The 26,379-nt window shown below is 45.3% G+C and overlaps 1 protein-coding gene across 2 annotated transcripts in view; it reads left to right on the top strand.

Moving 5' to 3' along the window:
- SH3GL1 (SH3 domain containing GRB2 like 1, endophilin A2) overlaps positions 1-26,379 on the top strand; it is a 118,392-nt gene that overhangs the window by 57,353 nt on the left and 34,660 nt on the right. For both annotated transcript variants that reach the window (XM_033954413.1, XM_033954414.1), the window contains exons 5-7: positions 269-402; positions 6,689-6,847; positions 13,047-13,150. In XM_033954413.1, the coding sequence (XP_033810304.1) occupies positions 269-402; positions 6,689-6,847; positions 13,047-13,150 (397 nt within the window). The remainder of the gene's footprint in view (positions 1-268; positions 403-6,688; positions 6,848-13,046; positions 13,151-26,379) is intronic.

A 26,379-nucleotide genomic window follows, 5' to 3' on the forward strand; every position in this document is an offset into this window, starting at 1 on the left:
CCTTTTGGCTTCCCTGGGCCGCATTGACCGAAACAAATATTTCTGGGGCCACACAAACACTGCAGCAAGACAGAGGAGGGATCCGGCAAGACGGTAAACACCCAGGGGCAGCAGAGGAAAACACTGCATCGCCCTTGACAAGGGCTCACAAAATACTTTACGGGGCCACAGGTTGGACACCCCCTGCTTTACAGTTTTTCTCTGCTGTTGTAGCTGAGCTCTTACATACTGCTTATCACCCTCTTTCTTATTTCTTATTCCTTCAAAGGTGATGCCCTTCTTGATGCTGGAGAATCTATGAAGCGATTGGCTGAAGTGAAGGACTCCTTGGATATTGAAGTCAAGCAAAACTTTATTGACCCCCTGCAGAACCTGTGTGACAAAGACCTGAAAGAGATTCAGGTACCTTGATATTGGTGAATGTTTGGCATGTGTGGGTATTACTTCTTGTTGGGTTAAGCCTTTATTTGCTTCCAGAAACACACTTATTCCAAGCACAAAATATTGCCAAAATGTTCATTTTCAGTAAGCATCGGTGCATAAAGTGTTTCAACTAATGGGAAGTTTAACCAAAACACAGATTAAATATTATCAAAGCAGAAGCTTAAGTCTTTTGTTGCAGGAGGAATTAAACAGCATGTCAGTGCAATTTCCACTCTGAATGATGATGTTTTTGTCCCCTGTCCCCTGTATCTATGACTCCACTGGCTTGTTTGATGTCTGAGATGATGTTCCACTTCATGGTATGGCTTACTTGTTACCCAGTTGAAACTAACATGCTTGAAGCAAAACTTTTATTTATTTCAATTTCTATCCCGTTCTTCCAGAAGCTCAGAACGGGTTACAAGTAGACATTCACAATCATTTGAAAACAGACTAGTCATGACAACAAATAGGTTACAGTAGACAATAACAGAGCTCATTCTAGAGACCAGACTGGTCATAGGGAAAATAACTAGGAGAAGTATATGGAGGAGGCAGTTTTTAATGGCCCGATTGGTGGAAGAGGAAGGTCTTTACTGCTCTGCAGAAGGTAATTAGTAAGTCTAGCGACCTGATCTGTGTGGGTAGTCGGTTCCATAGCTTGTGAATTAGTTAGAGATTTTGTACTACTGCTAGAGTATAGGGCACTGACACATCTTCTCTCCATTTTCTCCACTTGAAGCTCACATCAATACTTTGCTTGTTGGTCATCAGGTGAATTCATTCAGGAACTAAGGTTCATGATGTGATCTCCAGTATGAATTTATTGACTTGGCTCATATTTTTCCAGTAACTGTGTTGTGGTTCTCCTGTTATTTTTTTATGTACCCATATGTACTCTAAAATAAACTAATTCAAATATAAACCGAGAGTACTTTTTCCCCCCAAAAAGGTTGGCTTGACTATACACTGAGGTTACCAAGGTTAGAAATTTGGGTATGTGAGTGTCATTTGTCATCCCCACCAGAACACCTGGCCTCAGTCACAAATGCAGAAAACAGAAAAAAAAAATCCCAACCCTTTCCAAATAGAAACCCACAAACTAAAAATACTATTGTACACAAAAGAAACCCTAATATGCCAGACTATGCACACTGTACACAACAAGAGACATAGAAAGAAATGCATTTCTTCCTGAACAGTCCAAAATATAAAAACAGATGTAAATTTTCAAAGCTGGTGATTTTTATTTTTCTGGTCATCTTGTTCTATCTGTGCTCTTAACTCTGTTTCCAAGGCCTCCTTATGCATTTGCTGTTTCTTTCATCTCCTTCACTTTTTGTACTACATCCTTCTTTGGTACTGATTTTCTTTCCATCTCTTCCTCTTCCTGCCATTCACGTGTCCCATCTCTTCCCCTTCCCACCGTCGGGCTGAAGGGCCTTGAGCATCTGCGAATGCTCAAGACTTGCTGGACTCCCTTTGAGAATCCCGAAGAAGGCGGAAGCCAGCAGGCCTTGAGCATGCACAGACACTCGAGGCACTTCAGCCCAACACAGAACGTCAATGCTTCCAGAGCATTGGGACTGTAAGTATGATGTCGGTCTACGGAAGTGGGTAGTGGAGGCTAGGCATGCTGGTCATCATTTGGGGGAGGAGGGAAGTGACCAGGGAGGAGGAGAGAGCAATTGCCATCAGTGGGGATAGGAATGCTGGTCATAGGGAGGTGGGATTAGGACAGCAGTGCATCTGGAGAGGTGGAAAAAAGCATTGCTGGTCATTGGGTGGGGAGGGGAGGAAAAATCACCGTCATCCAAAGGAGGTTCAAATTAGAGAATGACACGGGGAAAAAATCTGTCCCCGTCACTGCACCGTCCCTGGCCCTCCATCCTCTGCACCGCCCCGTCACCGCCGTTCCCTTCACCGCCCCGTCACCGTCACCATCATCCCTTTCACCGCCCCGTCACCGCCACTGCCATCCCATTCACCGCCCCGTCACCGATCCCGTCTAGCACCCATCTTCTTCCCTCCGCTCCCCCATAGTCTGGCATCTGTCTTCTTCCCTTCCAGCGTCTTCTCCCCACTCTGCCGTCCACATTTCCTTTCAGGGTCTGTTCCTCTCTACCCTCTTTCAATGTCTGTTCAATGTCTGTTCTATTCTTTATCTACGCGGATGACATCACAATAGTCATCCCACTAACCAATTTCACACCAGAGTTTCTTACATCACTCTCAAATATACTCACTCAGATTGAACGTTGGATGTTATCCTACAAACTAAAACTAAATCCCGACAAAACAAAATTTTTACTAGCCACCCCCAACGACAAAATCAAAGACACCACAATTCAAGTGAAACGATCTACTTTCCCCCTCGAACAAACCTTAAAAATACTAGGAGTCACACTAGATAAACATTTATCCCTGGAGAAACACATAGACATCACAGTTAGGAAATGCATCGCGGTGCTATGGAAACTCCGCACCATTAAAAAATACTTTGACGAGACCTCATTCCGCCTGCTAGTACAATCCTCCATCCTTAGCATACTGGATTACTGCAATATTATTTACTTGAGCTCCATGAAGAAAACCATTAGAAGACTCAAAATGATTCAGAACACTGCGGTCCGCCTCATATTCGGCCTGAAAAAATGGGAACATGTCACCCCTTTCTACCACAAACTTCACTGGCTACCCTTTGAATCCAGAGTCCTATTCAAATTTGCCTGCTTCTGCTATAAAATAGTATTTGGCCTATCCCCAAGCTACTTAAACCCTCACTTCTATCTGAATCACATAAACAAGCACTCCCGCAGAATTCAGCTCTTCGCCTTCCCCTCCCTAAAACTATGTCACTACAAAAGATTCCTTGATAAAACTTTTGCCTTCCAGGCTGCCAAACTGAACCCATGGCTAGCCCAAATTGTCCTTGAGGCCCCCACCTACCTCGGGTTTAGAAAATCTCTCAAAACTCACCTATTCCATGGACAAGACACCTAACACCCCTCTCCAATGAACAACAATCTCCTCCTGCCCCCTTCCACCTCTCTTTTCCCAACCTACCCCCACGCCCCCCCTAACCTACCCCCCCTCTCTCTCCTAACTTCATTCTACCTCCTTGCTCCTAATATTGTTCAATTGTTTTCGAACCACTTGTTATTTATTGCTTGCTTCTAATAGTGTTCAATTGTTTTTAAACCTCTTGTAATTTTTTGTTAATCTAATGTAAACCGCTTAGAACTCCTTGGGTATGGCGGTATACAAAAATAAAGTTATTATTATTATTATTATTCCTTTCCACCACCACCCTTCTCTCCCTCCTTTACCATCTGTTCCTTTCTACCACCCTTCTTTCATATATTCTATCAGTCCCCCCACCATCACTAGCAGTCTCTCTTCTCCCTTACCATGAGCAAATAGAACTTCTGAAAATTGTATTGCTGAGGTATTATTTCTAGTATGCCTTTTTTTCCAGATGGATAATGACATCAATTTTATAATTCTTACTTCTGCTCTGATTTCATTCACAATTTGGTTTGTGTTTTGTACCTGAGGATTCCATGAGGCATTTAACCTTTTCCTGTCTCTTCTGTGATTTCAAGTTGATTCCTTCAATAATGGAGTCTCAAGGCAGTAGCAGTTTTCTATTTTGGGCTCTTTTGACATTGTTTAAGGGATTTCTTGTACATTTGGTGCTGGTCCTTTGATGAGGTCACTTCAGAATCTTTCAGAAAATTTCCAAGGAAGAGAAACTTTTTCCCTTTCACCCCCTCCTTCCTTTTGTGAGCCGGAACACGCGGTCCCCACAAGCAAGTAATTTTATATCATTTTCATTCTATTCATTCATAGAAATTAAAGTCTAGATAATGCCAGTCACATAACAAAACATGATTTTACAAAAATAATTCCCTGCACAGTCAAGCCTGCAAGGATTACTAGATGTCTTTCAGCAGCTCCCCTCCCTCCCTCCCCCTTACCTTTGTGGCCAAGTCAAAATGATCTACCAACAATAAAATTTTAAAAACACAAAGCACGCTGTACGCAGAGAAAATGTTAATTATCATTTATATTCCGCGGGTTTTCAAAGAGGTCAAGGCAGATGACTTTATGCAATGTCACCTCAGTAACAACTATACAAAAATAGACAAATATTCCCCCTCCCTTTTTACTAAACTGCGATAGCGGTTTTTAGCGCAGGGAGCTGCGCTGAATGCCCCACGCTGCTCTCGACGCTCATAGGCTCCCTGCGCTAAACACCGCTATTGTGTTTTAGTAAAAGGGGGCCATAGTGCAAAATATAGACAGCAGATATAAATTCTCAAAACGGACACATTTTGATCACTAAGTTGAAAATAAAATCATTTTTCCTACCTTTTTGTCTGGTGATTTCATGAGTCTCTGGTCCTTCTTCTGGTCCTTCTTCTCCTGCCCCCCCCCCCTTTCTTTCTCTCTCCCCCTGGCCTCCCTCTTTATTTCTCTCTCCCCTGGCCCTCCTCTTTATTTCTGCCTTTTTCTCTCCCCCTTGAACCCCTCTTTATTTCTGCCTTTCTTTCTCTCTCCCTCTGGCCCCCTCTTTATTTCTGCCTTTCTTTCTCTCTCCCCCTGGCCCTCCTCTTTCTTTCTGCCTTTCTTTCTCTCCCTCTTGACCCCCTCTTTATTTCTGCCTTTCTTTCTCTCTCCCCGACCCCTCATTTCTGCCTTTCTTTCTCTCTCCCCCTGGTCCCCCCCTCTTTATTTTTTCCTTTCTTTCTCTCTCCTCCTAGCCCCCACAAAGCCATCGTGCCAATTTCTCCACTTCCACGATTCTTTCCCTACCCTCACCCCCAAGCCAGCAGCCGATTTCTCCCTGCTCCTTCCCCGATGTCCTGATGTCCTGAACTTCATCGGGAAGCAGCAGCATTCACAATTCACTGCTGTTGCCCGCTTCAGGCCTTGTTCTCTGTCGGGTCCTGTCTTCATGAAAACAGGAAGTAGGCAGGACCCGGCAGAGAACAAGGCCTGAAGCCGGCAACAGCAGCAAATTGTAAACGCTGCTGCTGCCCGAAGAAGGTAATGGAGCACGAGGCAGACCGCTTCTCCCCCCTCCCAGCCAAACCCCCGCTGACCCTCCTATCTCCCCCCCTCCGTGAACCTTTCCGACCCTCCCAGCGAGAGCAGCAAACCTCCTTCGCGGCTTTCTCCTCCCTCTGCCGCGTCACTGATGACGCAGAGGGAGGAGAAAGCCGACGCTACTGGAGGGAGGTTTGCTGCTTTCTCTGGGAGGGTCGGAAAGGTTCACTTGGGGGGGAGAGATAGGAGGGTCAGCAGGGGTTCGGCTGGGAGGGGGGAGAAGCGGTCTGCCTCGGTGCTCCAAGGCCTGGCGCCATTACCTTTTTCGCCCCTCCCGCCCCCCCCCCCCCCCCTTGGTACGCTACTGCTCTCCAGCTCTCCTTAGTTTGCCGGTTTTCTTTTTCGGCGACCGGCACACTTTCAAAGAGCCGCGCACGCACGGCTGCTCAAAGTTCAATCTTCTGCTCTGCTGCAACTTCTTGTTTCCGGTTGGGTCAGAGCAGAAGATTGAATACTGAGCAGATGCGCATGCGCGGCTCTTTTGAAAGCGTTCCGGTCGCCGAAAAAGAAAGCCGGCAAACTAAGGTGAGGTGGAGAGAGGAAGCTGGTTAAACGATCGAGCTGGCGTGCGGGTGGGGGCTGCGGGAACCGCACGATCCTTTATGCCTCACTGCGGTGACAAGACCATTCACCGCTCCACGGGGCGGTGATGGCCTTGCCCCGTCCCCGCAGAGGCTGCTAATTTTCATTCCCCGTTTTTGGCGGGTTACCCGAGGCTAAACTAGTAGCCGCGGGTAAACCGCTACCGTGTCATTCTCTAGTTCAAATCTAAACTGAAACCCCATTTTTGGGACTTTTTCGGGGGAGGGATCCAAAAATCTGTTTATATTCGAGTATATATGTTACCTAGGGGATAACCCCTTTACATCATCCTGCTTAATAGTATTGAGGGATTCAGAAATTTGTTAGTGGAATCAATGTACCGAAAAAAAATCACTAAAATGCATTTCTGCTTATATAAGTACAGGAACACCAGTAGATTATTCTGGTTACTTATCTGCTGTTCTCTTATCTGACAGTGCCAGTCTAGTACTGCTTGTTTGCATGTTCACATGCTTCAGTTTATGTAGATGAGAAATGGCTTATCTTAATGGGTATGAAAGATGAAACGGCTGCATTTTGATCTTTGTACCCAATCCCGTTCCTCCTCCAGCATCATCTGAAAAAGCTAGAGGGCCGGCGCCTAGACTTTGACTATAAGAAAAAACGGCAAGGCAAGATTCCGGATGAGGAGTTGCGTCAGGCCATGGAAAAATTTGAGGAGTCCAAAGAGGTGGCAGAGACCAGCATGCACAACCTGCTGGAGACAGATGTAAGGGCCCTGGACATTTCATATGCTACTTGGGCTCCATAGATTTCTACATATCACTGAATGGATATGTACATGCACTGAGGATGCTGAATTCAAATTTCTGGTCAGAGTTCTTCCATTGCTTCTGTCCTTTTCCCATCACCCACAAAGGACACTTCTTTACTGTAATAGATGCTATATACTAGGTGAACACTTGAGTATCAGTCAATTCCTGCATTCCCTTAACATTCCATTCTGAAGCTCTGAGCATGCATAAAGCACAGTTACTTACCGTAACAGGTGTTATCCAGGGACATCAGGCAGATATTCTTGACTGATGGGTGACGGCACCGACGGAGCCCCGGTACGGACAATTTTAGAGTGATTGCACTCTAAGAACTTGGAAAGTTCTAGTAGGCCGCACCGCGCACGCGCGAGTGCCTTCCCGCCCGACAGAGGCGCGCGGTCCCCAGTTAGGATAAGCCAGCTAAGAAGCCAACCCGGGGAAGTGGGTGGGACGCAAGAATATCTGCCTGCTGTCCCTGGATAACACCTGTTACGGTAAGTAACTGTGCTTTATCCCAGGACAAGCAGGCAGCATATTCTTGACTGATGGGTGACCTCCAAGCTAACAAAAAGAGGGATGGAGGGAAGGTTGGCCATTAGGAAAACAAATTTTGCAAAACAGATTGGCCGAAGTGTCCATCCCGTCTGGAGAATGCATCCAGACAATAGTGAGATGTAAAAGTATGAACTGAGGACCAAGTAGCAGCCTTGCAGATTTCCTCAATAGGAGTGGAACGGAGGAAAGCTACAGATGCTGCCATAGCTCGAACTCTATGGGCCGTGACAGATCCTTCCAGTGTCAGTCCGGTCTGAGCATAATAGAAAGAAATGCACGCTGCAAGCCAATTAGACAACGTACGTTTAGAAACAGGATGTCCCAATTTATTCGGATCAATGGACAGAAAGAGTTAGGGAGATGATCTGTGGGGCTTAGTACGCTCTAAATAGTAAGCTAAAGCCCGCTTAAAGTCCAAAGTATGTAGAGCCAGTTCACCAGAATGAGAGTGAGGTTTTGGAAAAAAAACAGGCAGAACAATGGATTGGTTGAGATGGAATTCAGAGACAACCTTAGGGAGAAACTTTGGATGTGTACGCAGAACCACCTTGTCATGATGAAAGACCGTAAAAGGTGGATCTGCAACTAGTGCATGTAGCTCACTGACCCTCCTGGCAGAGGTAAGAGCAATAAGGAAAAGTACTTTCCAAGTGAGAAACTTGAAAGGAGTGGTAGCCAAAGGTTCAAATGGAGGTTTCATCAAGGCGGAAAGAACCACATTGAGATCCCAGATTACAGGAGGGGCTTTAAGAGGTGGTTTCACATTGAAAAGACCCCGCATTAATCTGGACACCAAGGGATGAGCTGAGAGAAGTTTTCCATGAACCGGCTCATAAAAAGCAGCAATAGCACTGAGGTGGACTCTGATGGAAGTAGACTTAAGGCCAGAGTCAGACAAAGAAAGAAGATAATCCAACAATGTCTCTACTGCCAGAGAAGTGGGATCGAGATGATGAAGAAGACACCAGGAAGAAAATCGTGTCCACTTCTGATGGTAACATTGCAGAGTGGCCGGTTTCCTGGAGGCAACCAGAATGGAACGAACGGGCTGAGACAAAATAGTATCATGAGAAGTCAGCCCGAGAGATACCAAGCTGTCAGGTGCAGAGACTGGAGGTTGGGATGTAGAAGGGTCTCCTGATGCTGTGTAAGCAGAGAAGGAAACAGTGGAAGAAGAAAGGGTTCCCTGGAACTGAGTTGAAGTAGAAGGGAGAACCAATGTTGCCTGGGCCACCTTGGAGCAATCAGAATCATGGTGGCTTGTTCCCTCTTGAGCTTGAACAAGGTTCTTAACATGAGAGGCAGAGGAGGGAAAGCGTACAGGAACAGATTGGACCAGTCGAGGAGAAATGCATCCGCTGCCAGACGGTGAGGAGAGTAGAGTCTGGAGCAAAAAAGGGGCAGCTGGTAATTGTGAGGAGCTGCAAAAAGGTCTATCTGAGGAGTGCCCCATTGAGCGAAGATGGACTGTAGAGTGAAAGGATCGAGTGCCCACTCGTGAGGCTGGAGAATTCTGCTGAGCTTGTCCGCTAAGGAATTCTGTTCGCCCTGAATGTAGATAGCTTTCAGGAATAGATGGTGATCTATGGCCCAAGTCCAGATCTTCTGGGCTTTCTGGCACAAGAGGCGAGAGCCTGTCCCACCCTGTTTGTTGATGTAGTACATCGCAACTTGATTGTCTGTGCACAGCAGGAGGACTTGAGGAAAGAGAAGATGTTGGAAGGCCTTGAGGGCATAAAACATCGCTCTGAGTTCCAGGAAATTGATGTGATGCTTCATTTCCTGAGCTGTCCAAAGTCCTTGAGTTTGGAACTCGTTCAAATGAGCTCCCCAGGCGTAAGGGGAGGCATCGGTGGTGATGATAAGTTGATGAGGAGGTAGATGGAAGAGAAGACCTCTGGAGAGATTTGAAGGATATCAACCACCATTGTAGAGACTGACGAAGAGATGATGTCACAGATATGTGACGTGAGCAAGGATCCATCGCTTGGGACCACTGGGTAGCTAGGGTCCATTGAGAAGTGCGCAGGTGAAGACGTGCGAAGGGTGTGACATGAACTGTGGAGGCCATGTGACCCAAGAGTATCATCATTTGCTTGGCAGAGATGGAACGTTGTGGAAGCACCTGCTGACATAGAGATTGAAGCGTTTGAAGACGGTTGGATGGCAGGAACGCTCTCATGAGGACTGTGTCCAAGACGGCTCCGATGAATTGAAGTCTCTGAGTGGGGATGAGATGAGATTTGGGTAGATTGATCTCGAACCCCAGAAGTTGAAGAAACAGAATGGTTTGGTTGGTGGCCAGGAGAACAGTCTGAGATGAATTGGCCTTGATTAACCAGTCGTCCAGGTAAGGAAAGACCTGAAGGTGGTAAGAGCGTAGAAAGGCAGCCACCACAATCAGACATTTGGTGAACACACTTGGAGAGGAGGCAAGACCGAAGGGTAGCACCTTGTATTGGTAATGACAATGATTGATCATGAAGCGTAGGTACTGTCTGGAGGCCAGATTGACCGGTATGTGAGTGTATGCTTCTTTGAGATCGAGGGAACATAGCCAGTCGCCTTGATTGAGAAGAGGGTAAAGAGTGGCCAGAGAAAGCATTCTGAATTTCTCTTTGACCAAGCATTTGTTGAGATCGCGAAGATCTAGGATGGGTCTGAGATCTCCTGTCTTTTTGGGAACTAGAAAATAACGGGAGTAGAATCCTTGCCCCTTTTGATCTAGAGGAACTTACTCTATGGCGTTCAGAAGGAGGAGGGATTGAACCTCTTGAAGAAGGAGGGAAGACTGAGGAGTGTTCAAAGCAGACTCTTTTGGTAGACCTTGGGCAGGAAGAGTCTGAAAGTTGAGAGAATAGCCGTGGCGGATGATGTTGAGGACCCACTGGTCCGAGGTGATGGTTTCCCGACGGCTTATGAAATGAGTAAGGCGTCCTCCTATAGGCAGCGGAAGATGGGCAGATGGAGGGATACTGGCTATGTCCTGGAGAACCAAGTTGTGAGGATTTTTGTGGAGGAGGAGGCTTCACCTGTTGTTGCTGCTGTGCTGGTCTAGTGTTTTGCCTCTGCTGTTGCCTCTGACGCCTGGGTTGTTGAGGTGCCGGTGGCAAAGGACAAGCCACAAATCGACGTTGGTAGGCCGATTGCTGACGAAAAGGCCTGGTAGGTGGGGTCTTCTTTTTTGTCTTGAGGAGAGTATCCCACCTAGTTTCATGAGCTGAGAGCTTTTGGGTGGTGGAGTCCATGGATTCTCCAAACAGCTCATCCCCCAGGCAAGGTGCATTAGCCAGTCGATCCTGATGATTGACATCAAGTTCTGAAACTCTGAGCCATGCTAGTCGACGCATGGCCACTGACATAGCCGTGGCTCTAGAGGTCAGCTCAAAGGTGTCATAGATCGACCTGACCATGAACTTACGAAGTTGTAAGAGCGATGAAGAAGTTTGGCGAAAGGCAGATCTTTTACGGTCAGGGAGGTACTTCTCAAAAGCAGTCAGATTTTGTATGAGATGCTTGAGATAGAATGAGAAATGGAAAGCGTAATTCCCTGACCTGTTGGCCAACATCGCATTCTGGTACAACCTCTTGCCAAATTTGTCCATGGCTTTACCTTCTCTGCTAGGAGGGACTGAGGCGTATACACTGGCTCCCGTGGATTTCTTTAGAGTGGATTCCACTAATAGAGACTCATGTGGGAGCTGTGGTTTGTCAATCCCAGGAATCGGGATGACTTTATATAATGAGTCTAACTTGTGGGGGGCTCCTGGGATGGTCAAAGGTGTCTCTAAATTCTTGTAAAAAGTCTCTCTCAAGATGTCATGGAGAGGTAATTTGAGATATTCCCTTGGAGGTTGGTCAAAATCCAGTGCATCAAGAAAAGCTTTGGATTTCTTTGACTCAGCCTCCAAGGGAATAGAGAGAGAGTCACACATCTCTTTCAAAAAAGATGAGAAAGAGGTAACATCAGGTTTAGAGGATGGGTCTAAAGCAGAAGGATCCTCATCACCAGATGAACATTCCCCTTCAGAGAGAAGAGGGTCCTCTGAGTCACCCCACAGATCAGGATCCCGAACCTGAAAACTGCGGTCTCGAGATTCCGGTGTGGAGGGTTCCAGGTGTCGGGATTTGCGTGCCGACTTACCTGACCTCATAGATACGGTACCGGGAGACGTTAAGGGCTGCATCGGTGCCAAAGTCTGAACAGCCTGGTGTTGAGCTCTCGGTTCCGGTGCGAGGACTGGCATAGAGACCGAGGAAGTAGAATGTACCGGTACCGACAAAGTGGATGCCGCTAGAAGGGGCTGCTCCACTGTCGGTACCGGTGGCTCAGACCGGACCGGGACCGGAAGGCTCGGTGTCAAAAGTGCAGGAAGGAGTTGTTGCAATTGTTCCTTAAGCTGCACCTGCAGGATAGCAGCAATCCGCTCGTCCAGCGAAGGCACCGGTACCGCCTTTTTCTTCTACGGAACCTGCGGTGCCGCTCTACGCCCCGAGGATGAGGAACCCGAGGTCGAGGGGCTCACCTCTATTGGGGCAGAGCGCTTCCGTGGGTGCCTCGAGGTCGGCATGACTGGGCTCGCTGCTAGTGAGACCGGAGGACGCTCCAACGGGGAAGGCTTCTTAGCTGGCTTACCTGAGGGATGCGACACCGACGCGGTATCGCGCGATGTCGACGAGGTGGGTGCCGACTGAGACGGGGCCGATGTCGGTGCCGGTGCCGCAGAATCAGACATCTCGGCACCAAATAATAACTTCTGTTGGATCTGCCAGTTTTTCAAAGTTCTCTTTTTTAAAGTCGCACAGCGGGTGCAGGTAGACACTCGATGGTCAGGACCAAGACACTGTATACACCAATTGTGTGGGTCAGTGAGTGAAATTGGTCGTGCACACCGCTGGCACTTCTTAAAACCGGGTTGAGGGGGCATGAAGGTAAAAACGGCTTCTGCCAAATCGAAGGCCGAGGCCTCGATGATGGCAACAGGCCCCGCCGGGGCGAAACTGAAAGAATTGAAAAAAAAACCAAAGTTTTTTTTTTTTTTTTTTTTATAAAGAAAATGAAGGAAACAATATTTCCTGAAGGGTTTACGCGAGCGGGAAGGCGATATCAAAAAAGTCTTCAACAGCCGTTGAAAGAAACGCGTCTTCTTAGCTCCGCGGAAACTAAGAAACTGGGGACCGCGCGCCTCTGTCGGGCGGGAAGGCACGTGCGCGGTGCGGCCTACTAGAACTTTCCAAGTTCTTAGAGTGCAATCACTCTAAAATTGTCCGTACCGGGGCTCCGTCGGTGCCGTCACCCATCAGTCAAGAATATGCTGCCTGCTTGTCCTGGGATAATGTTTTTTATTCTCTGGCTGCCTTGTTTATTCCTCTATCCCAAATAATGGAACATTAAGGACTGATTTTAATTGCCCCATAGGCAGAATTGGGGGGAGGGTACAAATGCTAAATTGGTTCCCCCTCCCTTCATTGCCATTATAGCTTTCTTACCCTTTGTGTTTCCTCCCTTTTACCCCCAAAATAAACATTCAAACTACACTGGTGTTGTTTCCAGTTAGCTGTGTTAATGATGAGAAAATATATGCTCCTTTCTTGCAGGTTGAGCAGGTGAGCCAGCTCTCTGCCCTAGTGGATGCTCAGCTGGATTATCATAGGCAAGCTGTGCAAATCCTAGATGAACTGGCGGATAAACTCAAGGACAGGTAAGATAGGACTGTTTTGCAACTACACAATCATTATACAGCTCTTCAAGGAAGAAGTGCAGTATTTTGCATGTTTTGACATAGTAATAAGAACATAAGAAGTGCCATCTCCGGAACAGACCCTAGGTCCATCAAGTCCGGTGATCCGCATACACGGAGGCCCCGCCAAGTGTACCCTGACATAGTATTAGTCCCCATATCACTTTAAGCTTCTCATAAGAGATGTGCATCGACAGCAGCTAAAAATCTGAAGAGTCTATCTATCATGCCCAACAGTCACATTCATTATCAAATTGTTATTGAATCAACAATCCAACAGTGTCACAGTATTTTTTGCTAAGCCCCACTGAGAAATACTGGACCTGCATTCATAGCATATAATATACATATTTTTTAATACCACATTCATACTTGATCCTGATTTGTTCTTGCTCAGGTCATATCAAGCAGCCATATGGGGTAAAGACCTAGAAAAACTAATTGCACACACAAACAACTATGAAGAATTCAGGAAACACCTAAAAACTTACCTATTCTTGAAATACCTAGGTAACGAACCGGAACATCAACCCCCCTCTTAACATCACCACAGACCTGAACGTGCAAACTGTTAACCCCAACCCCTATTCACTAAATATGAACACTCTATGAACCTAAGGAATATTTCTACTTCTGTGTAAACAACCTGGCACTTCCTGGCCTTGCAACACACAAACTGACGTTAACACTATTAATGTTATCAGATGTACACTGCTATATTCTCTAATTCATTGTACGAGATACACACTGATATACTCTTTAATTCGCTGTACGTAAAGTTTCTCTTGATTGTATTTACAGTTTCTTCGATTGTATTTACAGTTTCTCTTGATTGTATCTAACTCGCTGTACGTAAAGTTTCTCTTGATTGTATTTACAGTTTCTTTGATTGTATTTACAGTTTCTCTTGATTGTATCTACAGTTTCTTTTATTGTAAACCGCCTAGAAGTTGCAAGATTGTTGGCGGTATATAAGAATAAAGTTATTATTATTATTATTATTATAGTCTGCCCTGCAGTGGCATTATTTCCCAAGCACTGGAGTAGCTGTTGAAAACCACTCCAGCCCATCCTGATTTCTTGCCATATCTGGTGGACAAACCATGGAAGTCCATCAGTAGATTGTCAAAAAAAAAATCTGCTCTGTAATTTCCATTTCTAGTGACTTCTTGATCCCCAAAAAGTATTGAGGTATATGAGCTGTTGTATCTTAGATTCTAGTGTAAAGGGTACAGTAGTCTGGACTATAGGTTTTAACCCATACTCATGGGAAACTTATACAATAACTGATCTTTAAGGTTTTTAGTTATTAGTTTTTAACTTTGTAAGTTTTACTCAATTTGAAGTATTTTTAACTATTGTAAACCGCATAGAACTTTACGGTCCTGCGGTATATAAACTTATTATTATTATTTATTTAAATATTTAGAATTGTGGATTTGCGGGTTATAAGTGGAAAACAAAAATCTTATATACATAATAAAACATGAGGCATAAGGCATCAAACATATTCTTCCTTGTGTCACTGGGCAGTGCCCTTCTCCCTCAGTTTCCCCTTCTACAAGTGGGTTGCAAAGGTGTCTTTTCTTCTGTTCTACATCTGTTTTTTATTTTCGAGTTTTTTATCCAATTTTGCAAAGTTTTCCAGTGCCCAAGAGGTCCCCAGTATTCTTGGGGGTATCTCTGTTTGGGAGAAGATTCAGACTTCGTAATCAAAGATCTGTAGCTGGGGAGGGGGGGAACTCTCCTTTAGGGAACTACCTAGCTAGCCTGCACTAACATTGTAGATGTATCTCTGGGTTCGGTCCCCTGGTAGCATGGTTCGCCCTTGATTAATCAGGAGCTTGAAAGCAGACTGACTGGCCCCATATCAGTCCTGAGGGATTTGTGGGTGCTGGCTACATCCCTCCTCCCCCAAAGACGTGTGTTGAGCTACTGGGGTCAAGTGTTTTAGGCACTTGAAGCCTGACTAAAAAGTCTAACTAAAAGGCAGCCCAAAGAGACAAGTTTCTGGAGTATCTGCATGCTTGTCTGATGCAGAAAATCTTCTCCAAAGCCTAGCTGCTGTGTGAAGCTATTGCAGGTAGGCACCTTATAGGATTGATGAGTACAGCCCATGCTCCAGAGACAAGCAGAGGATATGCAGGTACACTTGTTGGTGAAGTCTCTGACTGAGCATGGTGTGTCGGTGCCCTCCCCTAGCTATAGTGAGCGTTACGCTTACTGAGCATGTGCAGGAGCCCTGGTTCTCGAGCCCCATCCTCTCCTCCTGTCAGTTTTTCTTGATCCACTCCTCACCCCTTCTCTTAATCGGAAGACGACAAAACTTTTTTATTTTTCACAAGTTAGAACTAAAAACCTAAGGCTTTCTAGCCTTTAGGGCATTTTACGACCCCCCCCCCCCCAAAAAAAAAAAAAAAAAGAAGAGAGACAAAAGGAGTTTATTTGTGACATAACAAGTAATACTGAGCAGTAAATGGGATTCATTACCAGCCCTTGACTGCCATATTCTTTTCAGTGCCAAAACCGGCATTCAGATAAACTTTTTTTCGCTAAATCACAGCTGTCTTTAGAACCATGAAGACTCCTATCTCTGAATTTGGAAAACAGCGCTACTCCATCGATGATTCGCGCCACAATGGGGGGGGGGGGGGATAAATAAATAAATTGGCGAAGCATTTTTCAAATTTGATTCCCTCCCCTCGGGGCCCCATCTCGGACTGGCAGGGGAGGGAAGCAGCATACTTCTACAGCTGACTGAAAAGAAAACCTCAGCTCCGGCAGCGCCTCAGAAAAGTACAAGCTCCCGCTTCTGCAGATACCTAATACCCCCTCCGCAACAGCGGGAAGAAAAGAAAAAAAATGAATAAAAATAAAAGTGACGCTGTATAATTTCTTTGGCTCCCTCCCCTCAGGACCCTGCTTCAGTACCGGCTGTGGAGGGAAGCCCTGCACTGCCAACGCTGACAGGAAGTAAAAGTTCAGCCACAGTGGCTCCACTGAAAAAGAAAAAGCTCACAGTTCTATAGATACCCGACACCCCTTCTCCACTGGTGACAGCTTCATTGGTGTGTCCCTTATTGAAGAATTCAGGGACGATTATGTTATGGGTGAGTACTTCTGAGGGAGCTCCTGCGGGCCCTGTTTCAGCCTCACGATCCTTTCCCTTGATCAGATTACAGGATATTTCCTTCCAGAACCGCAATAGAACAGGCCATAACCCAAACGAAATCCAAACGAGTTGCCTCTCAATCAGCACTAGATCCTGTACAGGTACCATCTAAGAGTATTTCCCTTCCTGCCTTGTTCCCAGAACCTACTTTTCATGTTCCTGAGTCTATCCAGTCACTATCAACTTTTGTTTTTTTTTGACTTTTAAAAGGACTTTTTCAAAATAATTCTACTTTATTTCAGCCTTTTTACAATGCTGTTCCTAGTCCTACTCTGGAGCCCCAGCAATACCCTAGTTATTTGGAACAACTTCCCAAAGACCACTTGGGTGTTATTCCACACAAGGTAGCTTGGGGTCCTTGTACCCCTGTATGCTCCTCTCTGGCTCAGGGGCCTTTCATCTCCCAGACAATGGTCAGACCAGGAAGGCCTGGACCAACATACACTACCTAGTCTACAGCCAGCTATAACAGAGGGGCACTCCACCAAAAAGAACATTTTTTTTACTTAAAGCCTCTTCTCTTTTAAGTCTGTAGTAAGGGGTTTTCAATCTATCCTTCAATCCTGTAAAACTCTAGTGAGAGGAATTATTTCTTTCATCAAATCTGCAAGATCTACAACTGGATAATTGACAGAAGCCTCTTTCTGTCTCCACAGCTTGTAAGTGTCTTGAGCATACAAGGTTCAAAAAGTGCCTGGTCATAACCTTCTGCAACTTCCCCACCATTCTATGGTCACTGAGTCTGCCATCAAAAGACCCATGGCATCAAAAACTCCTACTAATTGAACCTCCAGGAAAGGAGTATTGTCTTTTAGATTCTACCAGCCATACAGTCTACCAAACTTCTATACTTTCATCAACTTCATATCTTGCATTTCCAACATTCCATTTTGCAGCAACTTGATACAGCTTTGCCTGAGGCTATTCCCAATCTACATGTGGCTGTATAAGAATCCACTGATCACTTAATTAAAAACCAATTATGCTTAGGACAGGTTGACTCGGACGGCGGCAGTAGCTTTAGCTGCCAGGCACACAACAAGGCTAAGAGCCTCAGACTTCGGAGAAGATCTTCATGATAGACTGGCAAGAAGCCCCTTGCTTAGGGGACAGCCTCTTTGGACACAGAGTGCAGACCCTTGTTTCACAACTTAAGAAACATTCTACAGTCAGTCGTGAGCTTTCAACTCACCCTTCTGATCATTCTTAACAGTTTTGTCCTACTTTTTCAACAATGCTATCCACAATGATGGATTGCTCCTTCCAACAGGACCAACTTGCAGCGATCACAGACTACTCCTTATGTGCTAGGATAACATCCTAGAGACCATAAACAACCTGCCTGTCAACTACCTGCACTCAAATCATCTAAAATTTTGTCACAACAACTCAACGGGTCCTCGACATTGTGTCTCAGGGGTATCTACTAAATTTCCTATCCCCTCTACTACCTTCTCAGAACCTGCCTACATCAATGGTTCCTCCTCAGCATCTATCTCAACTTGGAGCAGAGTTATCACTTCTTCTGCAGAACAATGCCATGGAAGAGATACCACTTCGGCACATCAATCAACATTTCCAGTACAAGGTTCTACCTTTTGGCCTATTGTCAGCACCCTGGGTGTTCATGAAATGTCTGGCAGTGGTAGCAGCATAATTGAGAAAACACATTATATAGTGTTTCCTTACTTCGACAATTGGCTACTAGTGACCCACTCCAGGGACCGTTTCCTTCTCACCATTCAAACCACTGTGCACACCTTGCAAACTCTGGGTTTCATCATCAACTTTGAGAGGTCCAAGCTGACTCCAGTTTGCTCCCTCACGTTCATTGGAACACTTCTAGACACTACTGCTACAAGGGCCTACTTTCCACAGGAAAAACATCAGGCCATTATCCAGCTAGCAATTCAAGCAAGACAATCAGCTTCCCTACCAGCTCAAACTATTTTGCGCCTATTAGGTCACATGGAAGACTCGTTTTCACTCCACATGCAACCATTACAGTGGCACCTGAAGCTCCACTGGAATCAATGTCATAATTTGCTGTCCAAGCTGATTCCTCCGCCTTCAAACATCAAGCATTCCCTGCTATGGTGGATTCTCTCCACTTTCCAGCACACATAATGTCCTTTCCTTCCAATCACAATTGGGGGGAGGGGGGCGCATCTCAACAACCTAAAGACTCAAGGTCAGTTGTCAACAACCGAAAAATCACTGCACATCAATTACTTAGAGCTCCGAGCAATATTTTATGCTCTTCAGGTTTTCCGTCTGTGGATATTGCAACAAAACATACTTATTAAGAACATAAAAAGTTGCCTCCGCTGGGTCAGACCCAGAGGTCCATCATGCCCAGCAGTCCACTTCCGCGGCGGCCCATCAGATCCATGACCTGTAAGTGATCCTTTATCTAAAATCTTTCAATCCCCATTATTCTTCTATCTATACCCTTTCATAATCCTATCTCTACCTCTATCTATATCCCTCAATCCCCGTATCCTTCAGGAATTTGTCCAATCCCTCTTTGAATCCCCTTAATGTACTCTGTCCTATCGCATCCTCCGGAAGCGCATTCCAGGTGTCCACCACCCTCTGAGTGAAGAAAAATTTCCTAGCATTGGTTCTAAACCTGTCCCCTTTCAATTTCTCCAAGTGCCCCCTTGTTCTTGTAGTTCCCAATAAGCTGAAGAATCTGTTCCTTTCCACCTTCTCTATGCCCTTCATGATCTTGTAAGTCTCTATCATGTCTCCTCTGAGTCTCCGCTTCTCCAGGGTGAAGAGCCCCAGCCTTTCTAGCCTGTCTGCGTATGAAAGGTTTTCCATACCTTTTTATCATTCTTGTCGCTCTTCTCTGAACCCTCTCAAGTATCTCCATGTCCTTCTTTAGGTACGGTGACCAATATTGGACACAGTATTCCAGATGCGGGTGCACCATCGCGCGATATTCATTCAGACGACAATTAAAGTGTCCATGTTTTATATAATCGGGCAAGGAGGTAAGGGATCCCTCAATCTCTGCAGGGAAGCTTGCTATCTTTCAAACTACCACTTGTCTCTTCAAGTGCGCCTCCATGCAGTCTACATACCAGGAGAACACAATGACCTGCAGACTTCCTCAACAGGAAACTCAACCTTCATGAGGGGACCCTAAATCCTGTTGTCCTATGCAATATATTCTAGCAATGGGGTACTCCTCAACTGGATCTCTTAACTTTTCTTCCAATCAATGCATAAAACAGCTTCTTTTGCGCTCTCCTCCCAGCTACTCGAGCACTGGCAAAAGATGTTTTTTTCCATTCTGTGGGATCACAATCTTCTCTATGCTTTCCCCACCACTTTCCTCTCATTTCAGGGTGCTCCAGAAAGTTATCACAGACAAGGTGCAACTCATACTCGTGGCACCCAGGTGGCCTAGACAGATATGGTATCCACAGCTCCTGGACCTTCTGGATGCTCTTCCAATTCCCTTAAGGGACCTTCCTTCTCTTCTATCTCAGCACAATGACCAATTAATGCACCCCAATCTCCGCAGTCTCAGTCCCAAGGCCTGCAAATTGAGAACTCCCTCCTAACCAACCTTCGTCTCTCTCAATCAGTGGAAACAGTTCTGCTTGTAGCAAGGCGTCCTTCCACAAGAAAATCAAGCTAAATAGAAGCGTTTTACCTTATGGGCACATGCTCAAGGTCAAAATCCTCTTCACTGCCTGTTGGATTATATCTCTTGCACTTGTGTGATTCCAGCCTCAAGACAAACTCTGTAAGATTTCTTTTGTCAGTCATCACAGCGTACCATTCTTTGGTGCACCAGTTTCACAACATCCTCTCATTTCTCGTTTTATGAGCAATTTTACTAATCTTAGACCTCTGCTCAGAGATCCTACCTCATCCAAACCTTTTTGTCGCAGGGGCCAATTGTATTGGAAAGTTGAGATCACTTTTGACTTAAGGCAAGGCCCATGAGCATACAGCCCTAGAGTGCAAAGGTTATTCGCAGATGGTTATTACTACCCTTCTAAGAGCTAAAAAGCCAATAACAATTACGGCTTATGCTAAGGTATGGAAGATGTCTCAGCACTGGTGTGCAATACAGATGGTTGAGCCTTTTGAGGCCCCAATTTCAGCAGTCCTGGCATTTTTTTGGGACAGGCTCCAGAAGGGTCTTATGATTGGTTCACTCAAGGTACAGGTAACAAGCCTTTCATGCTATTGACAAAGAAAAAAAAAATCCCTAGTTTCTCATCTTGATATAGCCCAAGGGGTGTCCAACCTTTTGGCTTTCTTGGGCTGCATTGGCCGAAAAAAATCTTTCTGGGGCCACACTAACACTAGCTGATGAGCCAAAAAAAGGTTGAGCAGGTCCCAAATTTGCAATCACTAATATAGAAGATGTACGTATCTAATAATAAACGTTCATTAAAGGGATACTGTGGAGAGGAACCCAAAAAAGCAGTAATACTTACCCTGACTGAGTGATCCTCCACATGCACCGCTGACAGTGGGAGCAGCCACATGCTTCCGCATCCCCATTCTGATGAGCAGGGATGTGCACTCCTGGTTCTCTCATTCACTTCTATTACAGCTACGGTGATCCTCTTCAGAGGTGAGCCTCATTAGAGCGGGGATGCTGAATCAGCTGTCAGCAGCGCACATGGAGGATCATTTAATCAGGGTAAATATTACTGCTTTTTTGAACCTCCCACTATGAGCTTAGGCTCCCTCAAAATAAATATCTCCCTTGCTGTAGCTAGTAGGGATCACCCAAGCCTCACCAACTGACAGCCACCTCCTCCCCCTCCAACTTCCCAAGTTCTGCAGCTGGCAGCAATATTACAGAGCTGCTGCCTTTCCTCCTCCCTGCCCCCTTTGGCTTTCATGCATGCATGAAATCAGTGGCAGTTTGAGGATATTGCAATTGGCTGCAAAGCTTGGAGATTTTGAGTTGCCAGACTGGAGGGAAGATGTCTTCAGTTGGCAGGGCTTGGGAATCCCCACTAGCTCAAATATTTATAAATTGCACTCAGGCAGGGAGAATCTTTGGTGCCCATCCACTAATTTTGGGCTCAAGTCCCGCTCCCAAATCAGCTTTATATGACTAAGCCACTGAATACAAAAATAATTGTGATGCACATATCCCAAAGCTAACATATTCCAGTTAATAAATTCAAAATAAAACCATTTTTTCTACCTTGTTGTCTGGATGTTTTGTTTTTCCATCATCTTGGTCCCAGTTTCTCGTTCTGTTTTTTCTCTATCTTCAACTAATTCTCTTTCCAGTGTCTGCTGTCCATTTTTTTTCTCCTCTTCTCTCGTTCCATTCCCTTTTTATGCCTGTCTCCAACGTATTGATTTTTCCCTTTCAGCTTTCTTAACTTTTTCTTTTCTGCCTCTGTCTACTCAAATCTTGCCTTCTTTCTCACCCTTCTTCTTTTTAAATGTTCAGCTATCTCTCAATTCTCCATCTTCTCTGTCTCTAGCTCTCCCATTTTCCATCTCACTCCTTTCCCAGCCTCCTATTCCCTTCTATCTACTCCCCATTATCATATTTCTACCACTGTACTCACTGCTCTCTCACTCATCTTGTCATCTCCATTTTGATCTCATCCACATGGCTCACCACTTTCAGAATCCCCCTCCCTCTCTCCACTGGTCAGGCTATAATGCCGTCCCTTTCTTTCCATCCCCTAGCATAATCTTATCCCAGCTCTCTTCCCTCCTGCCCTCCCATGGTTCCATCTCTCCTCCTCTATCTCCATGGTCCAACATTTTGCTCCATCTGTTTTCTGTTTTTCTTCTCCCCCCCCCCCCCCTTGATGCTGAACAATGAAATGGAAGAAAAAAAGAGAGAGATGTTGCATCTCTCTGCCTTCCATCCACAGGCCTAACATTGCTCCCTCCCTCCCATCCCCAGATCCAACTTCTTTCCCTTTCTCTTCCTAACTGTCCTCCATCCCATCTCTCCCCCTGCCTGGCTGCCTCCCTTCTCCAGGTCCACCATTTCTTTCTCTCTCTTCCCAACAGTTCTCCCTTCAAGTATCTCTTTCCCTCTTCCTCCACACTACCCCAGGTCTAACTTCTCTCCCTTCAGATCATTGCCTACCATCTCTCTCTATCCTCTGTTTCTGGTCCCATAAGCTCTCCCTCTACGCCCAATCTGGCACTTCTTTTAATACCCTCCCCCCCCCAAAAAAAATAAAAAACCAACCCATCTCTGAACAAATCCCCCTTGCTTTAAATCATCTTATCCTCACTCTCTTCTTTTTAGACAGCATCTATCCTCTCTCTGTCTTCCATGCAGCATCAGCCCCTTCCATCCACTGTCTGCCCTCTCTCTCTGTCTCTGCCCCTTCTATTTCTCTGTCTTCTTTCTCCCTGTTCCATATGATATCTTCCCTCTTTCTATGCTCCTTCCATAAACTGTCTATCCTGTGCTCCTTCTCTCCTTTGTATATGATTCATTTCAGCTTCACCCCCTCTCCATTTTTCTGTCTCCACCTCTCCCCTATGTTCTGACATCACTTTCTTATTCTTTCCTTCCTTCCTAACCACTCCACCCTATGGTCAGGCATCTCTATCTTCGTCCCTTCCCTCCCCCCCATGCCCTGCTACCTCCTTTCTGGCACCACTTCTCCCTCTGGTCTGGCATTTATCTCCTTAGGTTCTCTTCCCTCCCCCATGCCCTGACATCTCTCCTCTCTTTCCAACTCCTCCTCCCCCTCCATTATCTGGCATCCCTCTCATTCCTTTATCTCCTTCCTTCCTTTCCCCTGGCCTGGCATCTGTCTCCTTCCCTCGCCTCCCCTCCCATGCCCTGGCATCTCTCCCTCCCATGGACTTGACATCTCTCATTCCTTTCCCTTTTCCTTCTCCATCCTTCCCTCTCTCCCCAATTGAGTGCAGCAGCAGCAGCATTTATCTTCCCCTCTTCCCTGTGCAGAAGCAGCATTTCTCCCCCCCAAGCATCCGTCAGCAGCACAACATTCACCCCCAAATTACCCCTCATGGCCAAGTGTAGCATTTGCTTAATACTGCTGATCCTTTACCCGTTCTCCAGCAGGGTCATGCAGAGCACTGGGTTGTTGGCCTTGTCCATGAAGCAGCGCTGTAGGTTCCACGTGGCCAGGCGCAGCAAGGGTCGGCACTTGTGCACGCGGGGGAAGGGCTCGATGGGTGTACGTGTCACCTGCAGCTGCCCCTGCCCGGCTCACCTCCGGCAGGGTCATCAGCTCCTCAGTGGCCACCTTGATGTTCAGTCACTATGGGCTCCCCAGGATCTGGCTGAACTTACAGGCAGCACTTTTACAAAGTTACAGAATGGACATGACAGCACAAAAGGATGCAGTTTTTGTGTCCTCAGTACTTCAAGCAAGCTCATCTGCCCTGCCCTAGATTCAGGGGAATACTTTGTTATATCCCTATAGTCCAGACTACTGTACCTTTTGCATTGGAAGGGAAGATTAGGATCTTACCTTGATAATCTTCTTTCCTGTAAACCAACTGCTTTTAACCCTTTCAGGACCATAAGGATCGTAGGCCAATTTTTGTGGTTTTGACGACATTTTTATGGTAAAAAGGGCTTGCAGATGCCAAAAAATTGATTTTTTTTGTGAAATATCATTATTTTTATTTAAAAAAATCACACTTCTGGCTTATGGACAGTGTGGCAAGTGAATCTTCTCGTCAATCTGGCAACGACGCTAATGAATGAATGTCGGAACCAGTTTGTTTACATAAAGGCAGTATCATATGGAATCCGTACATATCAAATTTAGAACTGTAGACTATCCCAATCAAAATTTATAGGATTTTAAAGTTATGGGACAAATATGTCCCTTGGTCCTGAAAGGGTTAAGAAGCGATCCCCATTCCTGGTGTTTTATCCCCCTTCCCCCCTCTTCCCTTTAATTAATTTGTTTTAATGATGTAATTATTAACATTCCCCTTCCCCTTTACCCCCAAGCTCATGTTCATATTTGTAATTTGTCTATTTAATGTTCAAATTTCCCCCTCCTATCCCCTAAAAAATTTATTTTAACCTTTTTTTTTTTTTTTTTTTAAGCATTGTAAACCAGCCAGGTGCACGTCGATGGTTGTTACATTAAAACTAATTAAACTAGAAACTTGATTTATATTGTGGAATTCCAGATAGAGACATAGAAACATGATGGCAGATAAAGGCCAAATGGCCCATCTAGTCTGCCCATCCACAGTAACTATTAACTCTTTCTCTCAGAGATCCCATGTGCCTATCCCAGGCCCTCTTGAATTCAGAGACAGTCTCTATTTCTACCACCTCTTCCAGGAGACTGTTCCACGCATCTACTACCCTTTCCGTAAAAAAGTCTATCGCCTCTTAACTTCATCCTTTGCCCTCTCATTGCAGAGTTTCCTTTCAAGTTAAAGAGACTCGACTCATACACATTTATATTATGTAGGTATTGAAATGACTCTATCATATCTCCCCTCTCCCACTTTTCCTCCAAAGTATACAGATTTGAGATTTTTAAGTCTGTCCCTATACGCCTTACCACGAAGACCACACACCATTTTAGTAGCCTTCCTCTGGATCAACTCCATCCTTTTTCTCACCAGAGTCTTGTACAGAGGCATTAATACTTCCTTTTTCCTACTGGCCATACCTCTCCATATGCAGCCTAGTATCCTTCTAGCTTTCGCCGTCACCTTTTCAACCTGTTTGGCCACCTTAAGATCATTGTATAGAATAAAGGCTATGCGAAACCTCACTGAATATTCAAACTATGTACCACAGGTTTCTGACCAACTAAAAGTTGTAATGAAGTTAAGAGTAGGGGTCTCAGAAATCCTGCAACATTCAATGAATGAACGCCAAAATGGTAATGTAGGGAGGATTTTCGCTCATTGACCCCAATCTCTTACTCATAATTTAAAGCATTTTAGACTTTGAATCAATATGAATAAATAAATAAATATATAAATAATTAAATATAGCGTGCACTTATCTTTTGGCTTTGTGTAGAAAAGTGCTCGAGTGCAAAAAGTGCTATTAGCAGTATAACTTTTGCCCAACGGGTCCCGTTTCGCTACTAGTTAATGGCTTCCTCGGGGATCTTTCATGAATACTGCAAAACATAAACATTGTTATCATCTAACAACTTTTGATTGAAAAATACATTTAAACAATGTAGTACTCACTGTTAACAACTGATAACAAAAGTTCATAAAATGGTGCCGGTGGATTGTAGACACCAACACATGCGCATTAAATACTGAACCGGCTGATTTTTAATCTCTTTCCTATTGGTTCAACCCCATTAAGCACACCTCATGGGGGCGTGGCTTGGCACGTGCAGTGGATGGAAGTGTGATCGTGGAGCTCTGATAGCCAGGCAGCGGTTATTATAATACATTTTTGCCAAAAAATTAAATTTTTGTCGTCCGGGTGGTGTGAGAAGATGACCAGCACACGCCAGGGGAAAATTGAGGCTGCTTTTGCGACATCCGGCACGGCAAAGCGCCTCAAGCAAGATTTAGTAGCGGCGGCAAAAGCCCCACTTCCTGAGGAAGAAGAAGTAGGGAAAAAAGACATAATGGCTGAACTTAAAAAAATTTCAAAACAGATCCAGAAGAATACAGAAAGCATTCTAGATGTAAAAGAAGAAGTGTTAAAACATTAACAGGCAGTTAGAGGCTGCTTCTCAAAGAATGACAGTTTTAGAATCCAGGATGGATTAGATGGAACTAACTGCTGGTCAAGCTAAGGAAGATAATAAAATCATCAAAGAGTTACAGAAAAGGCTGGTGGACTATGAGAACCGTGGCAGAAGAAAGAACATTAAAATTTTTGGACTGGCAGAAAATTTGGAGGGGGGAAACCTGGTTCAGTTCCTGGAGAATGTGCTCCCAAAGCTGCTGCAGCTGAACACTAAGTACCCCCTAGAAATTGAACGAGCACACAGGATTCCTTTCCAACGGTCAGCAAATAACTCCAAGCCTAGACCTCTGATTTTCAAACTTCTGAGGTTCAGTCAAGCATTTG

This window comes from Geotrypetes seraphini, chromosome 8 (genome assembly GCF_902459505.1).
Source record: "Geotrypetes seraphini chromosome 8, aGeoSer1.1, whole genome shotgun sequence".
Lineage (NCBI taxonomy): Eukaryota > Metazoa > Chordata > Amphibia > Gymnophiona > Dermophiidae > Geotrypetes > Geotrypetes seraphini.